The sequence below is a fragment of the Dicentrarchus labrax genome, unplaced genomic scaffold, assembly GCF_905237075.1.
Source record: "Dicentrarchus labrax unplaced genomic scaffold, dlabrax2021, whole genome shotgun sequence".
Lineage (NCBI taxonomy): Eukaryota > Metazoa > Chordata > Actinopteri > Moronidae > Dicentrarchus > Dicentrarchus labrax.
In genome coordinates, this window is record NW_026136715.1 from 16,089,242 (window position 1) to 16,114,992 (window position 25,751).

The 25,751-nt window shown below is 38.1% G+C and overlaps 1 protein-coding gene across 1 annotated transcript; it reads right to left on the reverse strand.

The window, feature by feature from the left end:
* Window positions 1-898: 898 nt before the first annotated feature.
* Window positions 899-23,904, reverse strand: stat6 (signal transducer and activator of transcription 6, interleukin-4 induced). The gene is made up of 20 exons (XM_051423937.1): window positions 23,334-23,904; window positions 14,597-14,742; window positions 14,248-14,392; window positions 13,620-13,700; window positions 13,051-13,204; window positions 11,517-11,617; window positions 10,821-10,969; window positions 10,157-10,273; window positions 9,797-9,964; window positions 8,587-8,674; window positions 8,378-8,500; window positions 7,968-8,060; window positions 4,777-4,980; window positions 4,599-4,693; window positions 4,376-4,509; window positions 3,828-3,977; window positions 3,667-3,727; window positions 3,493-3,555; window positions 2,521-2,634; window positions 899-2,407 (listed from the first exon to the last, which is right to left on the reverse strand). Exons 2-20 carry the CDS (start codon window positions 14,728-14,730, stop codon window positions 2,326-2,328), a joined length of 2,256 nt encoding a protein of 751 aa, XP_051279897.1. The 5' UTR covers window positions 14,731-14,742; window positions 23,334-23,904; the 3' UTR covers window positions 899-2,325.
* Between the last annotated feature and the right edge of the window lie 1,847 nt (window positions 23,905-25,751).

Here is a 25,751-nt window from a genome sequence, read left to right on the forward strand (position 1 = left end):
CCTCCTCCCTTTGTTTACGAGGCAGCCATCTTGTTCTGCTCTAATGAGGGGACATCTAAAGCTGCTGGGATGGAGGGAAGGGGACGAGGCACTGAGATAAGTTTAGCATTTTCACAAATTTCATCAGCGCATTGAACCAGGCATGTAAGCTGATTCTCTTTCTGCTTCATCTACATAACCTTTTTTTTCAGTGTGATTTCCCTGGCAGTGGTTGAGTAGAATTTACATTTTAGTGACATGTTGAAATTAGAATTTGTGTTCTAATGGAAAAGCTTTGTGATGTACAGTGTAAAGTTTTCTTTTTTAAAAAAAACACATTTCATGATTGTTGAAACTGGATGGATAGGAAATATAATATGCTAGTTATGCAATGTCTTCTCTTTGGCTGATGGATTATGAAAGTGATGCCAATTATGTTACACACCAATATGCTCTCATTCAATAGACAGCCTTTTTGGTACCAGGCATACCTTCCCAATCACAATGCCACTGATTTATTATTTTTATATGTCAAAAAAATCAGAAAATTCTTATGTTTCCAATCCTTTTTTGTCTGTTTTCTTTTAGACTGACTGTAGAAATGATAAAATATGGGATTTAAATAGATGGTTCCAGATGAGACAGACCAACAATTGCTTGTGGAAGCAAATCTTAGATACAATCATTATATAATATAAATTATTATATCATATCATTATTATAATTATATACAACATATTCCACTAATGAGAACAAAACCAGGAGCCATTAACATAAACATTTGCCAATTTGATGAGGATGTTTCCGTGATACAACAGGGGAACTCTGCAAGTGCTTGTAGGACATATTCCTCCAGAATTCGCCATAAACACAAAGTTGATTTAAGGGACATAAGTAATAATAAGTAAATACATTCATATTCATATTTTGAGAAAAAGATTTTATTTGTAACCACGGTTAAAAGATTACAAGGATTGTAGTAGTAGCCTCAGAGTGATTTATCTAAAAGTCAAACTACAAGATATAAAAGGTTATCATCTGGCTAACATACATGCAACATGGAACATCCAACACAAATGTATTATGACATGCACAACATTGACAGTGATGGTAGGCTTTTTATTCCACACACCACACAACTCTAACAACAGAATACATTCAAATGGCTCATTAACATGTTATCTGTAACTCCTAATATTACATCAATTTAGTTGCAGAATACAGCATCCAATCCGACGTCTAAGAATCACATCTAAAGGAAGAATTGGTTGTAAATATACTGTTAATCATCTGTTTTCATTACTCATTTTAATCACTTCAAAGACTGAGGACAGATACAGACCATATCACGGACAGACAACCTGCTTTTTGTGTATGCATTAGAGCATCAAAATAGAGAAATAAAAACTCAATACCATGTAACCAGTAAGATTTATGGTCAATTAGTAGGACTTCATGCATACTTACAAAAATGATCGGCTGAGATTAACTAACAAAAACTTTAAGAGTATATACATATAACAGAAAATACACACAATGGAGTCTTTAAGTAGACAAATATAATATAAGCATTTTCCACCACCACCACCACCACCACCATCGTCATTACTCTTGCCATCTGCTGCATTGTAAGTGTCCTTCAGTGTGGTAAAGTTTAATAGTCAATGGTGATGGAAAAGCTTATCACTATACCATAGAACAGGCTCTCAAACCTTTTATTAAGTATTTACCATGCATACTGTGTGTTACTGTGAGATTAAGTGTATAACATACTATTGCTGAGGCTTAGCCAGGCTTGTCAATCACAAGGAAAGGTTATATACAAACGGGAAATGCTATTCAAATATGTTTGCCTTATCATGACTAAAACACATGCATCAAGTACAGAGGACAAAATAACCCAAAAAAATAATTTCCAGTAGCTGACAGCTGCTGTCCAGGAGGATCACTCTTTCTGCTTTCATGCATGTTTGGTCGTTGTTGGAAAATCATTGAAATCTTTATGGTAAATCCCATTTATTATGTATGGAGTATAGTATAAACAGACGATGAAACAAACCTACCACCAGGTGAGAGCGAGAGAAAAGGCAGGATAACAAGGATGGGCGATGGACAGCGATGACAGCACTCTTCGTTCTGGTTTGTTTTCAGTTTTAAAAATGATTTCCTGCTTCCGCGTAGCACTAGCTCAACATGTTGAAAATTTGTCAAATTTGTCTCCAACAAGTTTTTTACTTGAAAGTAGATGAAGCTGTAGCTGGATGATGATAGTGAAGGAAGAAAGTCTGCACAAACCACGGCACTTTTCTCACATGAGGGTCAGACAGACGAGTTTGGCTCTGGTCTCTATTCGATGTCCAAAAACAACTTTGGTGAGGGGTTTAAATTGAGAATGGTGTCTAAAATATCCATATTGTTATCTGTGGGACTAGAAAACAGACACACAAACATAATGGCATCTCAGCACTGTGTGAAAGTAGTTTTGGAAAAAGCAAACAACATGGCAATGGATTTCACGCAGACATAAAGATAAAAACCTACATTGTTTCAGAGAAGACAGCAGCAGGGTTTGGACTGAAATCAGGAGACGATGCGGTTTCCATTATATCTTGAGTGATGGACTCCTGCGGGCTGAACTGCTGCTGAAACTGATGCCTAAAAGAAAGAGCAGGATCAGGAGCGCTATCAACACGAACCATACATTCATTAATGACAAGTAACAATGCAAGATATAAGCTTCAATCACTTGATCAAAGAAACTAAGAACATAAAACTTTAAATGTCGAGAAATCACTGTGAAATAATTTTGGTGTCTGAAATATCAACACAAATATGCATCACATTAAGTTTTCCTTTGTTGTGTAGGCAGCTGTAGTTGAGAGTATTCAAGTCAATTAGACTTGCGCTGAAATGTAAACAATTTTGCTGAGCTGCTATTCAGACACATTTTGAGTTGCCTTTGATTTGCTTGGGTATTTTCTTTTTTTTTACAAGAGTTTATGAAGAATTTTGCATGTAAACAAAAGTCAAAGTCAATAAAGTAAAAATGGAAGAAAGTAGTGTGCCACCAACTACTGCCACATAACCCTTATAGAAAAAACATATATATTTAAACAAGATTCCTAATTCTTCTAAGACACCAAGTATTTCATACTGAATTACAGTATACACAAAATACAGGATGTCACCAGATATACCAGAACAATATGTTATCTATCTATTAGGGTGCTATAGGGGAGCATTAGGCCAGATTAAGAATAAAGGCTTTTACCTTCAATAATAACATAAATACTACTGGTATACTTTAGTGCTTTCATTTCAGAGGTAGGACAACAATTATATTGACTACCTCAAGGGTTCCTATGGAAATCCTGGAAGCATAAATATGCAGACATAAACACATGTAAATGTTGCTAGTGGCAGAGGATTTGTTGCTAGCTCATAAAGGGCTAATGACAGGAAGTGAGCTGGGTGGTATGGAAATACAGTGAAAGAGAGAAATATGACACTTACCGAGGGAAACCATCAGTGAGAGGTTGCATACTAGCAGCAGCGAGTGTGGCTGAGCCAGGTTCTCTGCACATACACACACACAAACAGGACATGTTCCAAGTGTCATTTTTCTAAATACGACTTGACTTTAAATGCATCAAATTTCATGGTTTATTTGCACAAATAGTTCCTTACGTGCCAACTTTAGTCTGAAGAGACACAGGGATATAACCCCCGATGGGTGACGCTTGAGGCTCTGTTTCAAACAAAAGCAGAAAAAACAATACTTCTATTAGCTGTCTGTTCTTACTTGAACTTAACAACATAAAGCAGACTCTGTGCATGAAGACCATTACCTGAGTAGAATCCTTTGAAAACTTCGTGTTTTGGATATTCAGGATACAGGTGTGTAATGTGGCTGATGTCCCGGATGCGGTCACCAAGGCTACGTATCTCAAGATCTCTCTTGGTGAAGGGCTGGATGTTCTGGATTTTCTGTCCCCCATCTAGGATTTTTTTTTTTTTAAAGAGTGGCATACTGTTTAACTGTGATCATTATGATCAATATTAGTAGTAGTTCTTTAAACTGTGGCGCTTATATCAGATATGACAGATGTGTTATCAATACTCTACTGGAGTTCAGGAATACTGTAGCTTCAATACATTGCTCAGCCAGGACTATTCACTGCGCACACACACACATCCCCTGCATGTAGTTAGTGTCACACCCATTCTAAACAAATGTTTCACAGCCATAGCCATAACCAAAGCAAAGCCACAATCACAGATACAGCAGTGGCCACAGCCATGACATTCTGTGACTACAGCCATAATGACAACTACAGAGAGCTATAATAAAATAAAATAAAATACAAACTCAAACTTGGGCTACATCAGCACTTACTCTCAGAAGCAGACACATATGCAATGGTGATGCCTCCGATCTCAGAGTCACTAAAGCGAAGCAAGAACGTCCCATTGGGCCTGTCTTTGAGAATCAAGTGTAGATGCTGCTTCCCAATGAAACCAAATATCAGCCTAGTGGAGCAAAACATTGCAAACACTCATTAACAGACTGTAGCAGGTTGCTAATATTTATTAACGAAATAGAGGTGGAGTCTCCTTACCCTTGGCTCCAGTAGGTCTTCAGGTGCTTCTTGGTCAGGTCCATCACTCCCTCAAACCACTGCCAGAAAGTGAACGGTCGACCCGGGAGAACTTCCTATCAGATGGAAAGGCACTGTGAGATTAGAGTATATGACAGCCTGTGTGAGTCTGCGTGAGACAACATATACCTCTGTGTACCTTATTGAACTGTGCCCAAGAAACCATTATGTTGCTGAAGTCGTCAGCAAAGTCGGGCTTGTCGAATATCTTCTGGGCCAAGAAGTGCTGGTTGTACTGGTCCAGATTGTGATTTGTCTGGACCTCAGCGGTAAATTTACTGTTGAGAGTGCTGTACATCATCCTCCAGGGCACGCGCTCCGGCACCACAAACGGCACTCTGTCCTGATGACAACAACAGCCAGATGAGGCCAGAACACTGATATGCATTTACAATAATGTCAGGGGAAGAGAGAAAAAACTGGGAAGAGAAAAACAAAGTAGAAATACACAAGCATCATGAATGTTTATTGTAGAGATTGTTAATTCGGTTTGAGTGGCTAGGCATTTTAATTTCTATTTGTTTCTTACAGACCAAATTCGACGATTTCCACTTGGTTTGATGAATAAAGAGAGACAAACAGGAACCCATCCACACAGAGATAAACGTGACTGTTATCTGGCACACAGCCTTTATCAAAAAAATCAACAGACCTTTTTCACAGCAGATATTACACAATCGCAGTTGTAAATGACAACATAAAAAGGGAATTGTGCCTCACATGGATTATGAAATGTGAGGTCAGTCTACCTGGAGAAAGATGCCTGATTGTTGAGCCACATTGGGCTAAATGGTAAACCAGCAACATGTGCTCCCATTTGGGTTGCCATGGCATCAGTATTTGATGACAAGGAAATGAGACTCAACAATCAACAATCTTTTTTCCGAATGACTGACCCCACTTTTTTGTGCGTTTCCTACTATACCAAGTCATAATGTCTGCTGGCTGTAGCTACATATATGAGACTCTATTCCTTTAAAGAAATATTCAGAAAAATGTTTATGTCCTGTGTTAAATCTATGCACTGGTCTGCTTATCATACTACATTGTAACTTATCTAAAATGTCTAAAAATGTATCCTAGTTTAGATACCATCTGTGAATGGTGCATCTCATATGTTTTGGCACTGTTCTAAATTATAAAATTTTTAGATCTCTATATTTAAAACTCTATCAGATATGTTTTGAACAGCTGATACAATCGTAACATTTGGGATCTGAGGTGAGAATAGCCACATTGGTGAAGCCAAACATTTGGTTACAACCTTTGCAACACTACTGGCACATACTGTAGGTAACATGTATTGAAAAACTCACAACCCTCTATTCACACTCAGAGGTTAAGGGATGTTATGCAGCAACTTAAAGTAGAGAAGCTTGAGGAATCCTGTTGGCTGAATGGTTAAGGCACATACCACAAAACCGCAATGGGCCCAAGCTGATTTCTTCCAGGCATCAAGCCAATAATGCCAAAAAAAAAACAAGAGATAAGCTCAGGTATGTGCTTTGTGGCAGATCTTCCTGAATCATCAACACTAGGCTCTAAACTGTGAAATAGACACTGGAATGATCTAATTCATCATTATCTGTAAAAACATATAGTAATAAAGCTTTGGCGAAAGTCAAATAAAGGTCTTGCTGTTCCTTTATTCCTTTATGGGTGAATGTCTGCTATTTCCTCCTGTTCTATTGAACATTTGAACCAAGAATTGACCAAAAATTCCTTGAGCCGATCAGTTCCTGGATGCTGTTCTTAAAATATCATTGCAATTCAGTTATTTTATCTTTCAGACCCACTACCTCCCCATCAGCACCATAACCTCCATGAGGTCCTGCGAGATTCAAGTGGAAGTGTCCGTCAACAACCCGTTGGCTTTACTCCACCCCCGCCAGCATCTAGACTCTGGAGGAACCTGTCCTGTCTGCTGTCTTCATACGGGACAATGGAGTAATTGTCAACATGATTGTTCTCTTGCTAATGTCAATAAATATTGTTGTACACTTCCAATTCATGTCTCCTCTTTTAAATACCTATGTTAATCTGTCTTTTTCTGTCGTACTGTCGTCCCTGAATTTTCCGGTCTGTTCCACACCATGAATTACTGTCTTTCATATATGCAAGTTGATACTTTGATTATCTGCTGCATATCAGGGATATTTATGGGTTGAACTGTATCTACCTCAGTTCACCAGATAATATAATCCCTGCAAGGGATGAAAGAGCCTTTCTTTGTGAATAACCACACAGCCCAAAACTTTAACACACACACATACATCAATTATTGATATTATTATATACGATATTATTGATGTATAATTCATGCATGAGGGTGATTCATCATCAACTCCCTTGCCATCACCAAGCGCAATATCATAAACTTTGCTAACTTTAGCTCAAGGTGTTAGGTAGATTAGATCTGGCGTGTGACCCTCACATTTGATGTCTTAATAGTATCAAGAAATGTTTGTGCTCATCTGTATGTGATGGGTAACTCGTTGTTAATGAGGACTCAACCCCTTCTAGGCAACCTGGTGTGTTCTGTTTTTGATTTAATGCTCATACATTTGTGTGTGTATAGGCTGTTTTGCTATTTGACCTGTCTATGTCTTATTTGTGTGATGAACTACAGAATATATCCAACTCTGAGTATACTATGCCATGCTTTAGTAATGTCTGAACTGTGATGTTTGGTTTTGACACCTGTGTGGAGGTTTTATGTGTCATTAACTAATTATTATAGTAGTTGCAGCAATGAATGTTTCTCTGCAACAGGAGTCACAATCAGGCCTCTCTTTGAGGGCCCACATGAACACACCCCATATAAAAAGTTAGCTCTCTCTCTCAAAAGCCATGGTATAGTTTGCACACTAATTAATATCAAACAACAACTGCTCTTGAAGCGAAACCTCTATATGGCTTTTATTTCATGATGAATGAAGTGAAGCCTGCAGTCTGATTCAGGGAGTCTGCCACTGCACTCATATAGATATAGCTATCATGGTAGTGTACCTTAGCCACTGCTGTTCATATTGTGTTTCATAAGCCTCACCTCCACCCCAACAACCACCTGTGTAAAGACCTATGTTCCCTTATGGTGAGAAGTTATTATCATCACCCCCTCCCTCCCTAGCTGTGCTGAGCTTGGTGTTTCCTTGTGGGGAGTAAAGAAGTCAGAGCCTAGGCACCAAACATTAACACTGGGCATAGTCTATATTCACACAATAATCTATTCCACATGAGGTGGCATTACTAACGTAGAGTTACAAACTGCATCATTCATAGTCATAAAAGCAATAGCAGAGCAAAACAAAATAATAATTTGACACTTACTGGTTCAGAAAAAGCACAGTCCCATATGATGGTGGCCAGAGCGTTGTTGTCTTGACTACCGTGAACAATGACCACCACCGGCAACGAGATCATCTACAATCAACGACATCATTTTAAGCTTGTTGACAGCCTTATTCCCACTAAGGAAATATACTGGGAATACAATTTAAACAATGTTTAATAGTTCCAAAAATTGAAATCATATGTGTATAACTACATTGTTTTCAGCTCAATCTCTACTATAGCCATTTTACAAATCAGGTGCTGACAAATATTATAAAACAGACAGCAATGTTGTGTCTGTGTTGAATGTGAAACATCCTTATCACAAAGCCAAAATAACTCATTTCATTAAGCAACAGGATGTCAGGACAATTTAAAGAACAGGCAGACAATGGATATGGTCAAACCTGTATCCTGTAAGGAGTGTCACAGCCTGTGATCGTGATCTCTGTTGAGAACAGGAGAGCAAACTTCTCCTCTGTCACAGACTCCGATCCCTTTCTGTCTGCTCTCTTGATCTTCTTGATGGACTGTTAAACCACAATAAGTTTTAAAGTTTGTTAAAAAGACTAAACGACCATCTAATCAAGGCTGAGACATCTAGAGGGGCACATACCATATTCCTGAAGGTGGCACATGTGCTCTTGCTGGATGTGTTGTGCTCTAGGATGGCTGTGTTGTTGATCAGTTCCCCGACATTGTCACTGAAGGTAACAAAACAGAGAAGAGTAAGTACAATAATTGCTTCTATGGAACCAATTCTGAAGTGTTATCTGTTATTTGGTTGTTTTATGTATTTGACAATTTAGACTTACAAGACACTGGTCACTACATCACAAATACAATTGAAAAGATTATATTTACATAAAATACATGTTTTATAATTAACAATACAGTCTTAGCCACTATTTTCTTTCTATAAATCAGCATTAAAAAGCCACACATACATCTTTCTGCAACAAGAAGAAAAACAGCACTTTGAGTGGAGGGTCTTTGCGATTGCTTTGACTGTTTCCCTTTGCTCCTAGCTACTGGTATAATGAACTAATTATTGTGTTGGAATAAATTGTGAGTTAGTTGTTTTTAACCTTTAATTACAGTATAACCAAAACGGTTATATTGAGCTTTTTTGATCCGATATTTTGTTTTATGTCTGCTGTCATACAGCAGATTTTACTCATGCATGGTGCAACCATCATCAACTCTATTGTTTTTTCCTCCACATTGCTCTGTGTGTGTGAGAGAGAGTAGGATCAGCCTGCTGCAGAGTTTTATCGTGGGCGAGGTTGCCTGTGCTCGGAGGGGAGAGTGGTGGAGATCTGATGACCGCTCTCTCCTCTGAGCACAGGCTGCCCCACCTGCGGTAAACCTGCTGAGTATTTTGTCCTGGCCATGAAGCTAGAAGGAATAAACACAAAATGAAAAGGTCCTTGTAGGGGTTTTAAGTGTTCTCATAAAACCTTAAACAAAGGATGACTGGTTGAATAAACTATCTGAATTCCTTCCAGTCTCATGGCCATGACAAAATATTTATATAGTTTCTTAAGGCAATACAGACCTATTTAATTGTCAAGCATGTGGGCCTACATTGGATTGATTTTAATAACTTTAATGTACTTGAAGTCTGCACTGTGCAAAGTATCGGATCGGGACGATACTCAATATAAAATGACTCAGATCGGACCGGGGCTAAAACAACTTGATGGGGACATCCCTATTCTTTGTACTACAGGTGATAAGGAAGGACTAAATGCCATTATAAGCAATTAACTGATCCTCCCTGACAATGTGCACTCCTCCATGTTGTGCATTATTGTATGACTCACCCAGGTACACTGCCAAGGTTCCTGGCCTGCAGTTCATTAATGATTTGCGCTTTCAGCACCACAGGCTTTCCGGGAGCTACTTTCTCTCCCAGCAGATATCGCACAGTAGTAGAGAACTTTGACTGGGTCTTAATGACCTGAGGAGGCTGCTTCTCCACTACAAGAGAGCTGACAGGGAAAAAATAGTTACATGAGTGAGGAAACATGATTTCTGCGTTAAAAGAGAAGTAATTAACGTTGCTCTTTGTGAGTGAAGCATTAAATAAATTAACATTCTATAACAGTTCTCCAGTTTAAAAAATAATCATATATATATATATATATATATATATATATAAGAAAACATTGTGACTGTGCCACCTTTGAATTAGAACCTGTAGAAGTTGTCTCAGCCTGTCCTGGAGCTCTGGGATCGGTTCTCCTATCAGCATCAATTCCTGCCTCAGTTTCCCGTTCACCCCAAGCAGCTGCTCACACCTAATAGAGAAAATATGTAAAGACAATGAGGGAGCAAAAGTGAAAGTAAAAGCACAAATACCAAAAGCTAGTAAAATATAAAAGTTGATGTAATCATTCATCCTGATAATCCATCAGCAAGAAGATTAGCTATTCTCAATGCCTGCCAATGGGTCAGATTCAGTCGGATTTCCCTTGAAATCAAATAAATGAAGGGCCACCAGAATGAACACGAAATGAAAAGGTCCTTGTAGGGGTTTTAAGTGTTCTTTTGAAAACCTTAAACAAAGGTTGACTGATTGAATAAATCTGATCTGAATTCCTTCCAGCCTCATGGTCATGACAAAATACTCAATAATGGAAATAATCATCAATATGTATATGTTTGTACCCTTGGAGAGCCATAAAGCTATAATAGTGTATGGCTATAGCACTGTACAGCACTTAATGATAAGCTTAAGTGTCAAAGGTTGTCTTGCTTATGATTCCTTAAGTGTGTGCTTTTACTACAATACAATAAACACAGAGACAGTCCGAAAGGTAACAAGTGGGGTGGGGTGCACCTCACCAGGTCTGCAGGGGGTTGAGATTGTCGTCAAAGGGATGTCCGATAGTGGCCTTGTGCTGCTCCCACCTCCACGCCTTCAGTCTGCTGATCAGTCGGGTCTGACACTGGTCCAGACAGTCCACACACTTCTTTAGCAGCTGGAAACGCTTCTACAACAACCAACAACCAAACACATTACTCATTACGTTTTTTTATGCCTTTCTTTTATAGGGACAGCTGAAGATAGACAGGAAAGGGGGAGAGAGAGAGGGGATGACATACAGCAAAGGTCGACATGTTTCAATCTAACCCAGGCCGATGCAGCAAGGACTGAGCCTGGGTAAATGGGCCGGACACTCTACCATATTAGCTACCAGGGCACTAATACATTTGACTATTTACTAAAAACAATAAACTATTTTAACAGTTTGGTTTCAGTTTCAGCTCTAGTTTAGACTGATATCATCATAATCGGTATTCATCCATAAAATAGACAAGAGACATTCGTAATCTACTTTAGTGGGATAAGTAACATCAGACTACTAAAAAAGCATAATTGAACAGTATAATTTAGAAACTTTAGAATAATCTGTGTACTGGGCAAAATCAGCTGCTTTTTTTGTATGTTTTGTTGACAACATTAATTTCTTCAGACATTTATAGAAAACAAGAAGTAATTCCACTCTAAGGTGCAGCATAAGCCACTGTCACGCTCACCGTGGCCATTTCTTTCACATTGTACTCCAGCTGCTGGATGTGGTTCTGGAGTCTCTGGACTTCTGAATTTGTGGGATCCAGTCCATTCTGTTGGATCGGCCCTGTGAACACAATAAAAAAAAGAAAGTGCTGAACTTTGATGGACAAACCAACGAAAATGAACAAACTATGAAAATGTTTCTTGACACCTACCCAAGAAAAACTTTAAAAGAATGCCAAAGAACTAAAACAGTCATTTCTGACAGGATGGGAGTTGTTTTGCATTAGGGAATACTGATAGTAGCTAGGAATAAAAACCTCTTAACCCTGACAGATAAAAGAAGAACATGGGTCAGGCCGCACAGACAAAAACAAGGACACGCAAAATACAGTAAGATTTGCCAGAATTTGGCAACCAGATATACATGTCATGTACGGCTGATATGGATAGTCCTACCTGCACTGAACACTGAACAATTATTTTAAAAGATAGATATAAGAAATTCATGTATGTCACACTGAAACAGAAGATCAACAAATGTCTCTGTTGGTCTTCTTTCTTTACAGATGGGAGGACACTGTTGATCCATAAATAGCATGTGGGGATTTCCAAACGAGCAGTATTAAACAAAAAGGTAATCAACTCATGTTTATGTCTTAGAAGTGTCAGAGTAGGAAGCAGAATAAAAAAAAATGGTGAGGTGGAAGTAGCAGCTCTGGTAGCTGCTTTTAACACCTGAAATCGATCAGGCATTTCACACTTAAACTACACATGTGAATGTATGTAAGCTTGAACATACTTTCATACTTTACATACTAAACATATTTTCTGCAAACAAAAATCTTGGTGGCCAGATCAGAGGCAGTGACCGCATGAGGGGTATCTTAGGGCTCCATTCTTGGAACATCACTGTTTTATATTTACTTGTTACACCTCTGTCATTCAGAGACATAATGTCAGGTTTCATTCCTACATCAGTGACTCACAGTGCTGTATCTGCCCAACACTGTCTATCCTGCTACTCTACACAACTGTCTTTCTGATATTTAAACCTGGATGTCACTAAATTTCCCATAACTGAATTCACACTACAAAGTCATTATTAATAAAACTGAGCTGGACTGCAACTAACAATTAATTTCACTACTAATTAATCTGCTAAATACTTCCTCATTTATTTACTTGGTCAATAACTAGCTACTCGATTAGACCACTAACTATTTCAATACACTTCTTTTTTCCAAACTGAGCCAAATCTTAACTTAAATAGGTTTCTAAAATAGAAAGAAATGAAACTAAAAACTCAAATACAAATGTTTGGAAGAGCTCAGAAAACTAAATTGAAAATAAAATGAAAAAATAAATTAAACTTGAAAAAAAGGAACTAAAATAATGTTACTTCAATTTCAAAATCAACGGTAAGGTACTTATGTAAGCTCCAGTTGCGTCACTAGAGTTAACTGGCACTTCTAAAATGGTGGTGTTTAGGATTGTGAACATGAAGGAGTACGTTACTGAAAGGAATATGTCTTCAGTCACCTTTGTGTGTCTCACCTTGTAAACCCTCATAGTTTTGCCTTTCCCAGTTGAGCTCTTCTTGCAACTGGTGCATCTTTTGTCGGATTTCCTGGACATCCAGCACATTCAGAACCAGGTGGTCTACGTCCTGCATACTGGGGAACTGTGGTGGGTCGGGCATCTGAGCGGGCTACAGACATGGAACAGCACTTAATACACTTACAGTAGGGTGGTTTTCCATATTATTTGTTTCTTGAGATTTCAAAATGATTTCAAACTTTCTCAGGCAAGTTTCAACTCTTGGCAAGTTTATTTTCATGGACTACGGATATAAACTGATATCAATGGCTGCCTTGAAGTTAGGAAATAAATCTACATATGTAATATTTACCTTGAAAAACTTAAAAGTTCAAAGTCCAAGTTACACTGCTATGGTTTGGCGTAAGACTTTTGATTGAACATATACCCTTTTCCTGTATTTTTTATGACACCTACCTATCTAACGTCACCTATAATATACACTCCATCGAGCCTCTTGGGATTGAGCTTATTAGGGTGAAGCCTGCAGTTAAATTACAGATAGTAGCTGTTACAAAGGAACTTACCGTACTGATCAGAACCCTCTCCTTCCTGAGGATGTCCCTGACCATCACTCCAAACTGTAGAGGCTGCTGCTGAAACATGGCCTGCAAAGCAAGCATATGTCCTATAAAATCTTAAAAATAGTCCATAATACCACTGTGGACCTACCAGTATGCAGTGGTTTATTTAGTTCATGTCATAGATGACACATCTCTAGTGGCAACTACATGATGTAGTAAGTTGGCACAAACATATTTAAGAAGCTTATGTGGTTATGAATTCATAAGAGGCATTAATTTTTTCTTTGGTATCTTGAGGTTATCAGATTGTATGTAGCCTGTGGCTTTTTTGGAACCCTTATAGAACTTAAAGAAAGTTGTGGGTACTTCTCACCATCTCTAAAACCACAGGAATACCTGAAATTAGTCATAAGCAATGCAATATTTTCCTGCATTTGAAAAAGCAATCTTCCTGTCTTTGGTTTTGTCAGTAGACTCAGTCACTCAAACCTGCTGTGACTTCTTGTAGCTGCTTTCAACTGTCTGCAACCTCAAATGCAAACAGCACGAGCACGGAGTGACACTGTTTTAATGAAACCTGTCAGGGATTCAGGGAGGTCCTGGGAGCTACTGAGTGACACAGTCCCCGTACCATGTTCCTGCTGATCTGCATCAGCTTCATCCTGTCCACCACGTTGGCATTCTCCTGAGCAATTGATTGTAGCAAGCTGATGGTTTGGTCCAACAGAGCCCTAGCCTGGCTCTCCTGCTCCACCTTCTCCAGTGCAAAGTCATCCCTGTGAGCACGCAAGTACATGCATAAATAGGATGTACATGTAAACATGCATATAGATCCACAAACAAGGTTAGGAATGAACAAGAACACACTATGCATTAAGGATACGCATGCACATACTGTATATATACGAGCATATATGTGTAACTGTTTGTGTGTACATGTATGTAAATGTAGTATGTGTGTGTACGTGTTTGTGTCATACCATCTTTGGTTCTCAATCCATTCAGCTAAAAAATGTCTGACTTCAATGGGGAAGGCGGATGGGGGATAGAGGTTGTTGACAGTCTCATGAGGAAGGCATTGTATCATTTGGGACATGTGAATCCACTGGGCCATGATCAAGCAGGGCTAGACAAGTAAAAGTAAAAGGACATAATGTATGACAATTGTACTACATTCACTGGACATCTGTTGATCATTACACACGCAACAAAAACACAACCATACACTGGCAATAAAGAATGAGGCATGTGTTATGAAACAAAACCACAAAAAAACAATAAAATTAACAATAAAACCAACAATACATAAGTCGGTCTATATTTTCCCACTTTCCCACTCAAACCCAAGCACATTTGTTACTCCCAAAGAAATCTTTGAAAATTGCTATACTACTTAGTTTCATTTTTAACCTCAACAATCCCACTGTCCTGCAGACAGGCAGTTAGTAAAAACTCATGCAGTGCAGCCAAACTTTGTTCAACCCACATAACTTTGCTTTACATTTTAGCAGAGGTCCCAAAGTTTCCAAATATGTCAGGATAATATTGAAGAAATGGTGAACAAGTTTTTCCATTTGATGGACTTACGTAGCCATAGCTGAGACTTGAGCTTAAATATTTCACTTAATGCAAACGCCATAGCTTCGAGCTGTAAGCTAATAGAATATATGTGATACTGTCAGACGGTGTGGAGAAAGATTTATCCAACTTTTAAAGTATTCAAAGGGGAAATTAAAGGAAAAATGAAGTTAAGGAGTTTTTAAACGAGAGAAAAAGATACCGTTTTTAGGGACTACTTTCAGCCGTGGATTAAAATGCATTAGGTGTGCAAGTAAGTATTTACGGCATCAGGATGGCCTTTATTGAAAATCAACTATTATCCTAATGAAGGATTATGTCACTTACCGAAAACAGTGTGGCTTATTTATACGATTTTAACCGTTTTTGGGGATAGATGGAGGTCTATGACACAGAGTATGAAGTTATATCAGATTTTGGATACACAGTACGATCAACTTGTTGTTGGTTTTTTGTCTCTTCATAAAAAAATTTAACATTGACGCAACTAGAATAGAGTCCAAAACTACTGCATGTAGGCCAAACAACCGTCTGCAAAACATGTACGCAACAGCTGTGGAGAGAGACAGATGTCCTAAATCTGTTGCTGGCAGTATATCCTGTGAGCTTTATTTGCTTCTCATATCTACTTCTAATTTGTAAAACATTCCACTAACTACTATCACTTAAGGTGAATATCCTTTTGACCATCGTTGTATCTTAAAGCTTTGACGTCTCTGTGCAGTCTGTCACTATGTAAGTTGTTTCCTGTTTCATTCTTAATCAGTTTTGGTGTTCATGTTCCCTTCATTAGACAACAAATGAGTGAAGTGTATTAACTTTTGAAAGGTGAGAAGACAGATCAAGAACAAGAAAATCCTCAAGTCATTTCATGTCTTGTCATATCAGTATGAAAGATTGAGCAACAAGGCGCACGCCCTAACTTGCCTGCCAATGCAAGCCTAATGTAGACTGAAACCAACCTGCAGCACTTTGCTACATATCATCTCCCTCCCCCCTTTTTGTAATACTTTTTGGACTGAATCCAGCAATTCTTGTCATCCAGTTTGAAGGTTCTTAGCTATTGCAAAAAAATCCCACTGTGTTTTACAAGAAACACTACAAACACTATCTATCATACATAGATAATGAGCAACCAACTTGTGCAACAGCTATTTGTCTTTGTCTACTTCAAAGAGTCAAGATCTGAAGTAAAAAGCATTGCTCTCTGAGGGAGAAGTAATGAGGATACTGCTGGGAGAACAAACCCCCTCTTAATTTTGGGAAATATGCATATTCACTTTCCTGCTGAGAGTTAGTTCTTTATTGATGGGATATAACATTAGAATCTCAATAACTTACTTGCCCAATACAACACAGAAAGAGGAAGTTAAGTTTAACCTGGCGGTGTGGAGACTGTCATGCAGAGAGACACTGGGTAGTCAGCAAACATTAGAGGAATCAACAAAATGTAAGCAACCATCGGAGAAAGCTTAAGGGCTCAAAGCTCAGTCATTAACTGTTGCATAAAGGTCTGGCCAAAACAAAAACCGAACAGCCACCCAAACATGTCTTTGTGAACCTGTCCAACATTGTGGTTATAAAACATCTTGGCACGGGGTGGCAGGGATCACAATGTGTTTATTCTTATCAGTGCTAGATCAACACACTGGTTCTTATTGTTTGGAGCCAAACAAAAGAAAGCATTAACTACATTTGTAAGACAGGTCTACATTCCAGGCTGTGACATTTTACCTCTAATTGTGTTTGTTTACTAGTTTGATCCTCCAGCCCTGCAATGTTCAGCAAAACATTTGGGGAAATTAAGCTGCAGAGTAGTTGGCTTCTCTCATCAGGAATTTCCTCAGCGAAACACTGTGCAGAATACCACACTAATAACTTGGGTTGCTACACAAAAGCTGCCAAATGAGTCAAGCAATGCTTCTAATATCTTATGGAAAAGAGGCCTCAGTTGTGGTTATACTCGCATGTTGTGTTATACTTGTGTTTATTAAAACAATGCATGTCTTTCTTATTACCTCTTGTCATAGCAACATGACCCTACATTAATTAGCAGGATGTGATGCATAATTTCGCTATGCCTACGGTATTGCTGCCAAGGGTGAACCACTACTGTGACTTTATCAAAATGACCAAATTTTTTCTTCTGTTTCTACCATGCATGCTGGCAGGCCAGTTGGACACAGGCAAGGCAGTCATGCAGCAAAAATTATGTCTGGTGTCCAATTCAAGCTCTGTTCTGCACAAAGAGCTTGCAAACATCAGACTGAGGGGCATAGTCAGAAACTCTTTAGCCTGAAAGGACCAGTGAGTAGGATTTAGTGGTGAAGTTTCAGACCGCAAATAACTAACTCAACACTTCTTGTGAAAACAAAACCAAAAGCTCCTGTCTAAAGCCAGTGTTCTGTTTGTCTGTTCTGGGCTTCTGTATAAGCACGGCAAACATGGAAGACAACCCACAGTGTCTGCAGATAAAAACAGCCCATTTTAAGGTAACAGAAACACTACGATTCCTATATTCAGGTGATTATACACTAATTCAAACATATCTATGCATATTATTTTCCATTTCTGCCAACAGATCCTCATAAATGTTATACATTAGACCTTAAAAACAGCAGCTCTTGTCTCTAGTTTGGGAGCTGTAGTAGAATCACAGCGTCCGCCATTTGCAACACATTCCCCATATGAAGCTACAATATAAATGTACTTAGGCAGATTTTAAGATTTTCTTTTTTTTTTACTTTTTTATATTGAGACAACACTTTGGATATGTTCAATACAAACCACTAGGTCAATCAAGTATCTGTGGTGCACAGTGCTTTAATTGAGTGCTCTCTCATACATACATCCCCCTGGTGTACAGCACAGTTTCCTCCTTCTCCACTGTCTGAACTCATAAAATCATGTAAGCCACGTAACTGCACAAACACCAGTTCAAATCAAGTCTTTCCCCATGTGACTCATCTGTTCTACAAGGATGTCTAAAAGCAGCAAAATGTCAAGTGAAATGTCAGGTGAGTTTCCAGTTCAAGCTTTAATGATTGGGGAGGATTTGGGAAATCTACAGATCTGGTCTGTCAGTATGGAGTCCTTTAAAGGGGGTGTGAAGTTTTGACCCGGATTTTACCCCCAAAAGGTTAGATGTAACATTATATTGAGTAACTAATGAGGGTTAAATCCATATAAAACAGAAGCAGACATAATTTACTTTCTCTATTTGACTGAACAAGTTTGTGAAAATATGCAATAGTTGGATGTTGTATATCATATCTTTACATCCATCATTCGTTTAATGCAAATGTGTATTAAATATTATCAGTCTACACCCCAAGCTATTTTGCTATTTTATTATGAACTCTACTTTAGTTAATACTTTTTTTAATACTCTTTTGATTTGTATGTTCTGTGTTTGTTTTTGTATTCTTTACCATTTCTATTTTCATTATTCATTTTTGATGCATTGTTTAAAAAGCATGGATATCCAGGCTCACATTTTGTTTCAGCGAGTGCATTATTTGTACCTTGCCTTGCTAAATATTTTATGCATGCACGACTGATGTAGGACTTCAACATGTGAGAGAAAAATAAAGATGTTGCATGTAGCTGCTGTTATCCAGATGTGGCACCATGTCAAGGTATACTGATTCTATCAAATAGACGCACATCAAGTCTGTTTTATGTTGTACAGCCCAAAATCACAAATTATGTCTCTGAGGTCTTTAACTGAGTAATAAAAAGAGAGACCTTAAATCTTCAGCAGACTCTTAATACAGAATAAAGTGGGAAGAAACAAATACGCTCACCACTCTAGCTACATTTCTTGATGAAGATACATGTGTGTGAAACTGTTATGGAAAATTACATGTGATAAGGTGCAGATGATGTCACTGCATAATGGGAAGTCAAACCAATACTGGTCATTTTCCACTGGCTTTCTCAGAAATCCATTCTGGGGAAATCTGAAAAGATTGTTTTGACTTCTTTACTTATATGTTTTTCAAGTTAGAAAGCCTTGTGATATGAATAGAAAGAATAAACATCAATCCCATTATATTGCCCTAGTCGAAGGTAATGAATGCCCTTCAAATCTCTTCTCTCCCTCTCCCTTTAAAAATTCTCATTTTGTCAATCAACTGTTTCTATAAAATACCAGAAACTAGAGAAAATGCCCACCACGATATGCACAAATAATTTATGTGCAAATTAATTCAATTTAGAGCTGAAAGGATTAGTCAATTAATTAATTAAAGTCAATCAACAGAAACTTTGTTTTTAAGCAGTGAGGCCAACAGTTCTCTGGGTCCAGATTCTCAAATGTGAGGATTTGCTGTTTTTCTTTGTCTCATATGATAGTAAATGGACATACTTTTAGTTTGGGGACTGCAGCAAAACTACAATTTGAAGACATCATCTTGGGTTCTGGGAACTTGGGTGGAGCATTTTATGACATCTAATTTGATTATTGAGGTCAAAGCAAAACTGAGATCATTGATTCTTTTTTTAAATGGTTAAGAGAGAGTCTGTTAGCATCAATTACTATTAAAGTGAGCATTTACTGAAACAAATGTACTTAATGTTGGTGAGAAGTAGTACCTCGTTTGTTAATATATTTGTGAAGAAACACTCAGTTGATGTCCTGAGTGCAGACTTATTATAGTTAACTAAAACTAAACTAAAAACTAGACTTTACAACATTGTGTACATACAAAACATGAAATCAAAATTTAATCTTTCTCAAATTTGTCAACACGTCAAGCATGAGGAGCCGTTGGTGCATTATGTTTATTGAGACTGGGATGTTGACTGTGAATCAGTTGCCTTTCACGAAATGTGTTTGTACTTTAATGTGTATTCTGAACTTCTTAAATCTTGCCCCTGACAAATAACCTCCGTAATATAATAAAAAACACTGAAACTAATAAAAAAAAACTATTGAAATAAATAAAGTAACTCAAACTAAACTGAAAAAAAAGATAAAAGTAAAAAAAAAAAAAAACTTTAATATCTCTGATGCCGACTTATGTCAAACTGGTTTAGGGGAACAGAGGAAGCTCAATAGCTAACAATCCCCATTCAGAAACACAGAAGCCTTCTAATATTACCAAGAGCGTTATGAAGCACTGACAACACAAACCCAGTTGTTACAGTGTTTCCTCTAGGATTTTTTTTTAGCAGTGGGGGCAGGCCAGTTAGTTTAATAGTCGACTTGGAAGAAAGCGAACGTTTTGACAATAAGCTACATCAACACAACAGTATGTGGAGTTAAACTGGACAGCCCCAATAACCTCTGAATAGTTCTACTTGTTGTTAAATTGCAATGTGAGCGGCAGCCAACGGGGGTGCATTATGTCGGCAGGATCATTTAAAAGGCAACCGTGACTACATTGTGCGTCTGCCCCATTTCTGATACCGTGGCGGCAGAAATTTAACAGTAGCGGGCCGCCACTCCAAAATCAGCATAGAGGAAACACTGTGTTATTTCACTCTGGCAACTTTGTTTTATCTGTACAACAAACAATGAGATCAAAAATCTTGAAAATGAATCTAGTTGCCATGAAACAAATGACTGTGCTTTCACTATAAAGTGTCCTTTGCTCACCACAGCAACACTGACAGCAGACCAAATCTAACAAATGCCAAAACATCCGTCGTCAGATAAGTGAAGCTAAACTTCCCTAAATTCTGTGTGAGATCACCAAGAAAAGTTCTGTTGGCAGTAAAAAAAAAAACATGTGTGTACCAGCTTCAAGTCAAGCAAATTGTATACCCCAAAGCCTCAAGGTGGCTTTACAGTCTGTACAACATACAACATCCTGTAACCTTCAAGTCAGAAATGGAACAACTCCACAAAAAAAACTTCAATAGGTTTTTTTTTTAAAAAGGAGGAAGCCTCAGAAGTACGGAGGAGGGAAGCAGACCAGATCAACATGGTTGTTTCCTGTATAAACACATCTCTCAGGTTATTGTAGATTTCTATGTATATAATTCTTCTTTGAATTCAATCATCTGTTATTTGTAGGCTCAACATTCATACCATGAATCAGTCGATTTTTTCTGAATTGATTAAAAGGGAAAGTGTGCGTGTGGGAGGTGCAGGAGAGTATTGCTGAGGAGGACGGAGAGTAGCTCTTTCAAGGACCGCTGAGTGGCTTGGCAAAACAGCTGTAGCTCAATATGAGCTATTATTGTACTTTCATATGGGTAATGTTTATGTCAGAGTCCGTTCATTTGTCTCCTGATTTCTGTAGCCAACAGATGTTTCTAGTTTCATGGTGTCAACACCCAAACTCTTGCTGTGGAAGCACAAGAGCTCCTCAGCTTTTTGACCAATGCCACGTACCGTCTCTGGTGCCCAGGATGCACTCAACAGAGCTACACAGCCGCCTGTTATTGTCCTGATGTTGGCTCTATTAAATCTGGATTTCATAACTCAGATTCAGTAAAAACGAAACTTACATACCTGCATACAAAGGGAACGTAACGGCTGCTCTTATTTTCCCTTATGTGTGTTGTGCCCGGTAGAAACACCTCACTAGTTCATGCAGGACGAGGAATACCGTCAATCACAGTACATACAACAGTAGCTGCATCTTCACGCTGGTGTTTAATGCAGCTTTACAAATAATTATAACAATGTATACGGATGACGAAGTAGGAACTGAAGTGCAACCAGCTGCATTAGTGTTGATATTATTCCAACGCTGTAAACATTCAGGGTTAAGGCCAAGCCTCCGAGGGCCCTGTGGAATGCTCTCCCAGAGAATTTTGTTTCCCATTTACGGCTATATTTTCAAGTCAGTTGAGATAATAAGATGCTTAAAAATCTGAACATCATTTGGGGGAAAAAAACATGAAAGATGCCCAGAACAAAAAAATCCTCCTATTTTGTATCTAATTGTTTTAAATGTTGAGGATGACTAACTTCCAAACCTAAAAAGAGACAAAAAATGTCTGAGGATATTATTTTTAAGTTGCATAACAGAGGTATGTGTGTGCATTACTGATCTTGAAATCAGTTTGTAGGATCAGGTGGCATCCAGCAGTGACGTTGCAGATCGCAACTAACTAAACCCGCGTCTGTATTTGACAACCTGGGAATGAGAACAGGCCGTGAAGTGTGAAGGAGAAACTACAGTGGCCACAACCAGCCAGTGTTTGGTTTGTCTGTTCCAGGTTACTGTAGAAACACAACAGTTAAAAATGGCGTTTGTGGATAAAAACAGCTCATCCTAAGGTAATAAAAACATTCCTTTATTCAGGTGATTCTACACTAATAAAAAAACATACCTATGAATATTATATTCCATTTCTGCCAATAGATCGTCCTTCAATATAACACACTGGACCTTACACTGTAGTAGAGTTCACTGAATATATGTTTATGTTTTATTTATTTATTATGTCCATAGTCCATAAGCCAGCAAAGTAGCTAATAACCCCCATGACAGTGTTCGGGCTGAGCTAGATGGTGAAATTAACAGAGGTTCTTCTCCACTGATTTTCTGTTCCAGTCAGAGAGACTCAGGGAAATGACAGAAAAGTTTAGGTTTTTTAAAAAGCCTAAAAGATTTGGGGCTTTTGAAAAACCATTCAGGGCTGGAGCCCCAGGTGCCACCCCCTCTCTGCCCCTACAAACGCTTTAAAATTGAACCGATTCTATCAATATTAATTAAATAGTGCAACATGACCAACATTATGCTGTACAGGATTTCTAGGAATCGTACAGTGACGATCAGACAAATGTGCCTATTGGGGCACAGAGCCTGGGGGGAGGGACTTAACATTTGAGAAAGAGAATAGTCTTGGTGGATTTGTTTATAACATAATTCCAAATAAGTCTACCTGAAACACAAGACAATGATTAAAAGCCCAGTGGGAACATATTTGAAGTGGTGAAAGGGGAGGAAAAGTGGACATTATCACTTGCATAACTGCATTAGGATATAAGGCTGTATTTCAGGCCGACATACATCCTGCAACAGCCTGTTTTTTTTTTTTTTTTTTTGTTGTTGTTTTTTCTTTTTATAAAAACATGACAGAGGCGCAGCCAGACTCATTTATTACTTATAAGGCCCCATCAGTTGCAGGTCCCAGCATTCAACAGAGAAATATAAAGCTAAGAAACATAACTCTTACCTTCAGATAAATGTAGATTTCAAAACATTGAAAAATGCTCTGATCAGTTGCTTCCTCCTCCTCTGTTTAGTACTCCGACAGTCCGAGTATCCTACTGAACATTTCCTGCCTCCATCACTCAATTTAATGCAGACGTTGTCCCTTTGAAAAGGCTGAATATCGCCGACGTTTTAACCGAGCTAAAAAAAAAAAAGAATCTACTTTAAGCACCGAGCAACTCTCACCGGGCAGAGACAAGTTTTGACAACGCTGAAAGTAGGTTAGGCTTACTTCCCTGTTACGCACGATGTGCCACTCACGGAGGAGCGCGCTTTATTTCCTGCCCTCACGTTCAAGTTCACACACGACCGAGACATGTCATGAAGGCTATGTTGTCCAGACTCACATCAGGCCTGATGTTTAGCAATAACGATAATGAATGAAGACTGCTTATGTTTGTTTGTTTTTCTTGCACAGCAGAGTAAGACGCTACAGTATCCTCTGGTACAAAATGTGCACCTTGTGGACTCTTACATTCGTACAGGCAGTGCTCTGTTTGTTAATGCAAAGATTACACAACACCTAAAGCATGCACTCTGCTGCCTCTGACGTCTCATGAGTGAAACAATATTATACATAGAGCATAAATGTGCTATTTGTGTGCCGCCTTTAAAACTGCAACTACAGCTCAGTATGGGCTTGGTAAACTTCCACAGAACGAGACGTAGGCGGAGTAATGTTGAGTCATTTCACCAGATGCTGTAACTTCCAGTAAGTCTCCAGTGAGACACATGATACCATATCTGCAGATGGCAGTGACTTGAAGTCGGACCTCTTCCCAACGGTAGACACTGTCGGAAAATCACAAGGCCTTCATAATTCAGTAACACCCTATTTGGGATTTAAATTTGGGCGGATTTTTACTTTTACATGACCTCGGATTGTTAAAATAATTGCTGGTGTTATTTTTACTCTTTTACTATAACAGACCACAGTGTGTTTTCCAGCTGCTGATGTGTCTCCAGCTCCTCCTTTCTCGCTGCTGTGCGCATTATAAAACCATAAACAACTGTGTGACTACTGTGTGACTCCAGTTTACTGTAACCTCCTCTTATGGGCTACATTTATTCCATTCAAAGCGTTTTTCTTCTGCTCTACTACATTTCAGATAGCTACACAGATTGTACATTTTATATTTATTTTTGAAGCTACAGATTGATAACAAAACAAGCCTGTGATGATTAAACACAATTCAATGCTATAGGATAAACTGGTTTAGTCCAACATGCTGCTCACACATATATCATAATACAATACACTATATAATTATATACCACTGACATAAACTTCTTTGAAGCATAAGGAGTGCTTTTACTCTAAAGTGACACTGAGGGGCATTTTGCTGATAATATGCTGTTCTCTTACTGACAGTTTGATTGCAGGACTTTTACTTGTAATGGAGTAACTCTGTAATGTGCTGCTGCTTTTATTTAAGTGAAGGATCTGGATACAAGCTGTACTTGCTCACAAAATATTGTATGTAAGAACAGTACACAGAGAGACACATTGTAGAATTTGTGTTCAACAAAACTATGTGGACAAACAAGTGATGACGTATGTGCATAATGTGTGTAATTAATAATGTATGTGCATAAATGAACAATTATATGGACGTTGATGCTTTTTAACTATAGAGGGCTGCCAAAAAGCATATGAACACATGTCAGCAGATAAAATATAGAGAGGTCTTGCAACAGATTACTTGTGCTTTTTACTCTTTTACATTTATCTTCCAAAAACATACCATAAAATGATGTATTGCTGAAGATTATATTACACTGCACATTATAAAGATAAACCTGGTCTACTATTTTAAAAACATTTTTAAATTTTTACTTGTACCTGAAATATTATGATGTGGTTTTGTCTCTCTCTCACCATCTGCCACCACTGACAATCAACTCCAAATGTTTACTATATTGGTTTTTATGCATGTATAAATGTCTCTGGAAAAAACATACATAAGAACAGATGTTTACATACATCAGATATGTCAGTAATATTGTGTTAGTTATGTTATTATTTTTCTTTTCATATGGAGCAGAAATGATTCAAAACTCCCAAGTGGAGCCACCAGGGGTCGTTCATGGGTTTAATACAGTTCAGCTGTAGCTTTGCTGTCTGGGGTTATGAAGTTGTAATATTGTTCTATTTAGAGGTATTTTATGGTTTTGTAAAAAAAAAAAAGTTTTGAAACAATATAAATACCCTGTTTCATTTTCATATAACACTTTAAATCCCATAAACTATGTAATGCTGTGTCCTCTTTGTGACACTGCACATCCCCAGACTGAGTCACCGCACTTTGACTAAATTCACGTATTTTGATGAAGTTTTACAACAAAATCAATAAAAATGTCAGCTAACTGTAGTGCTATC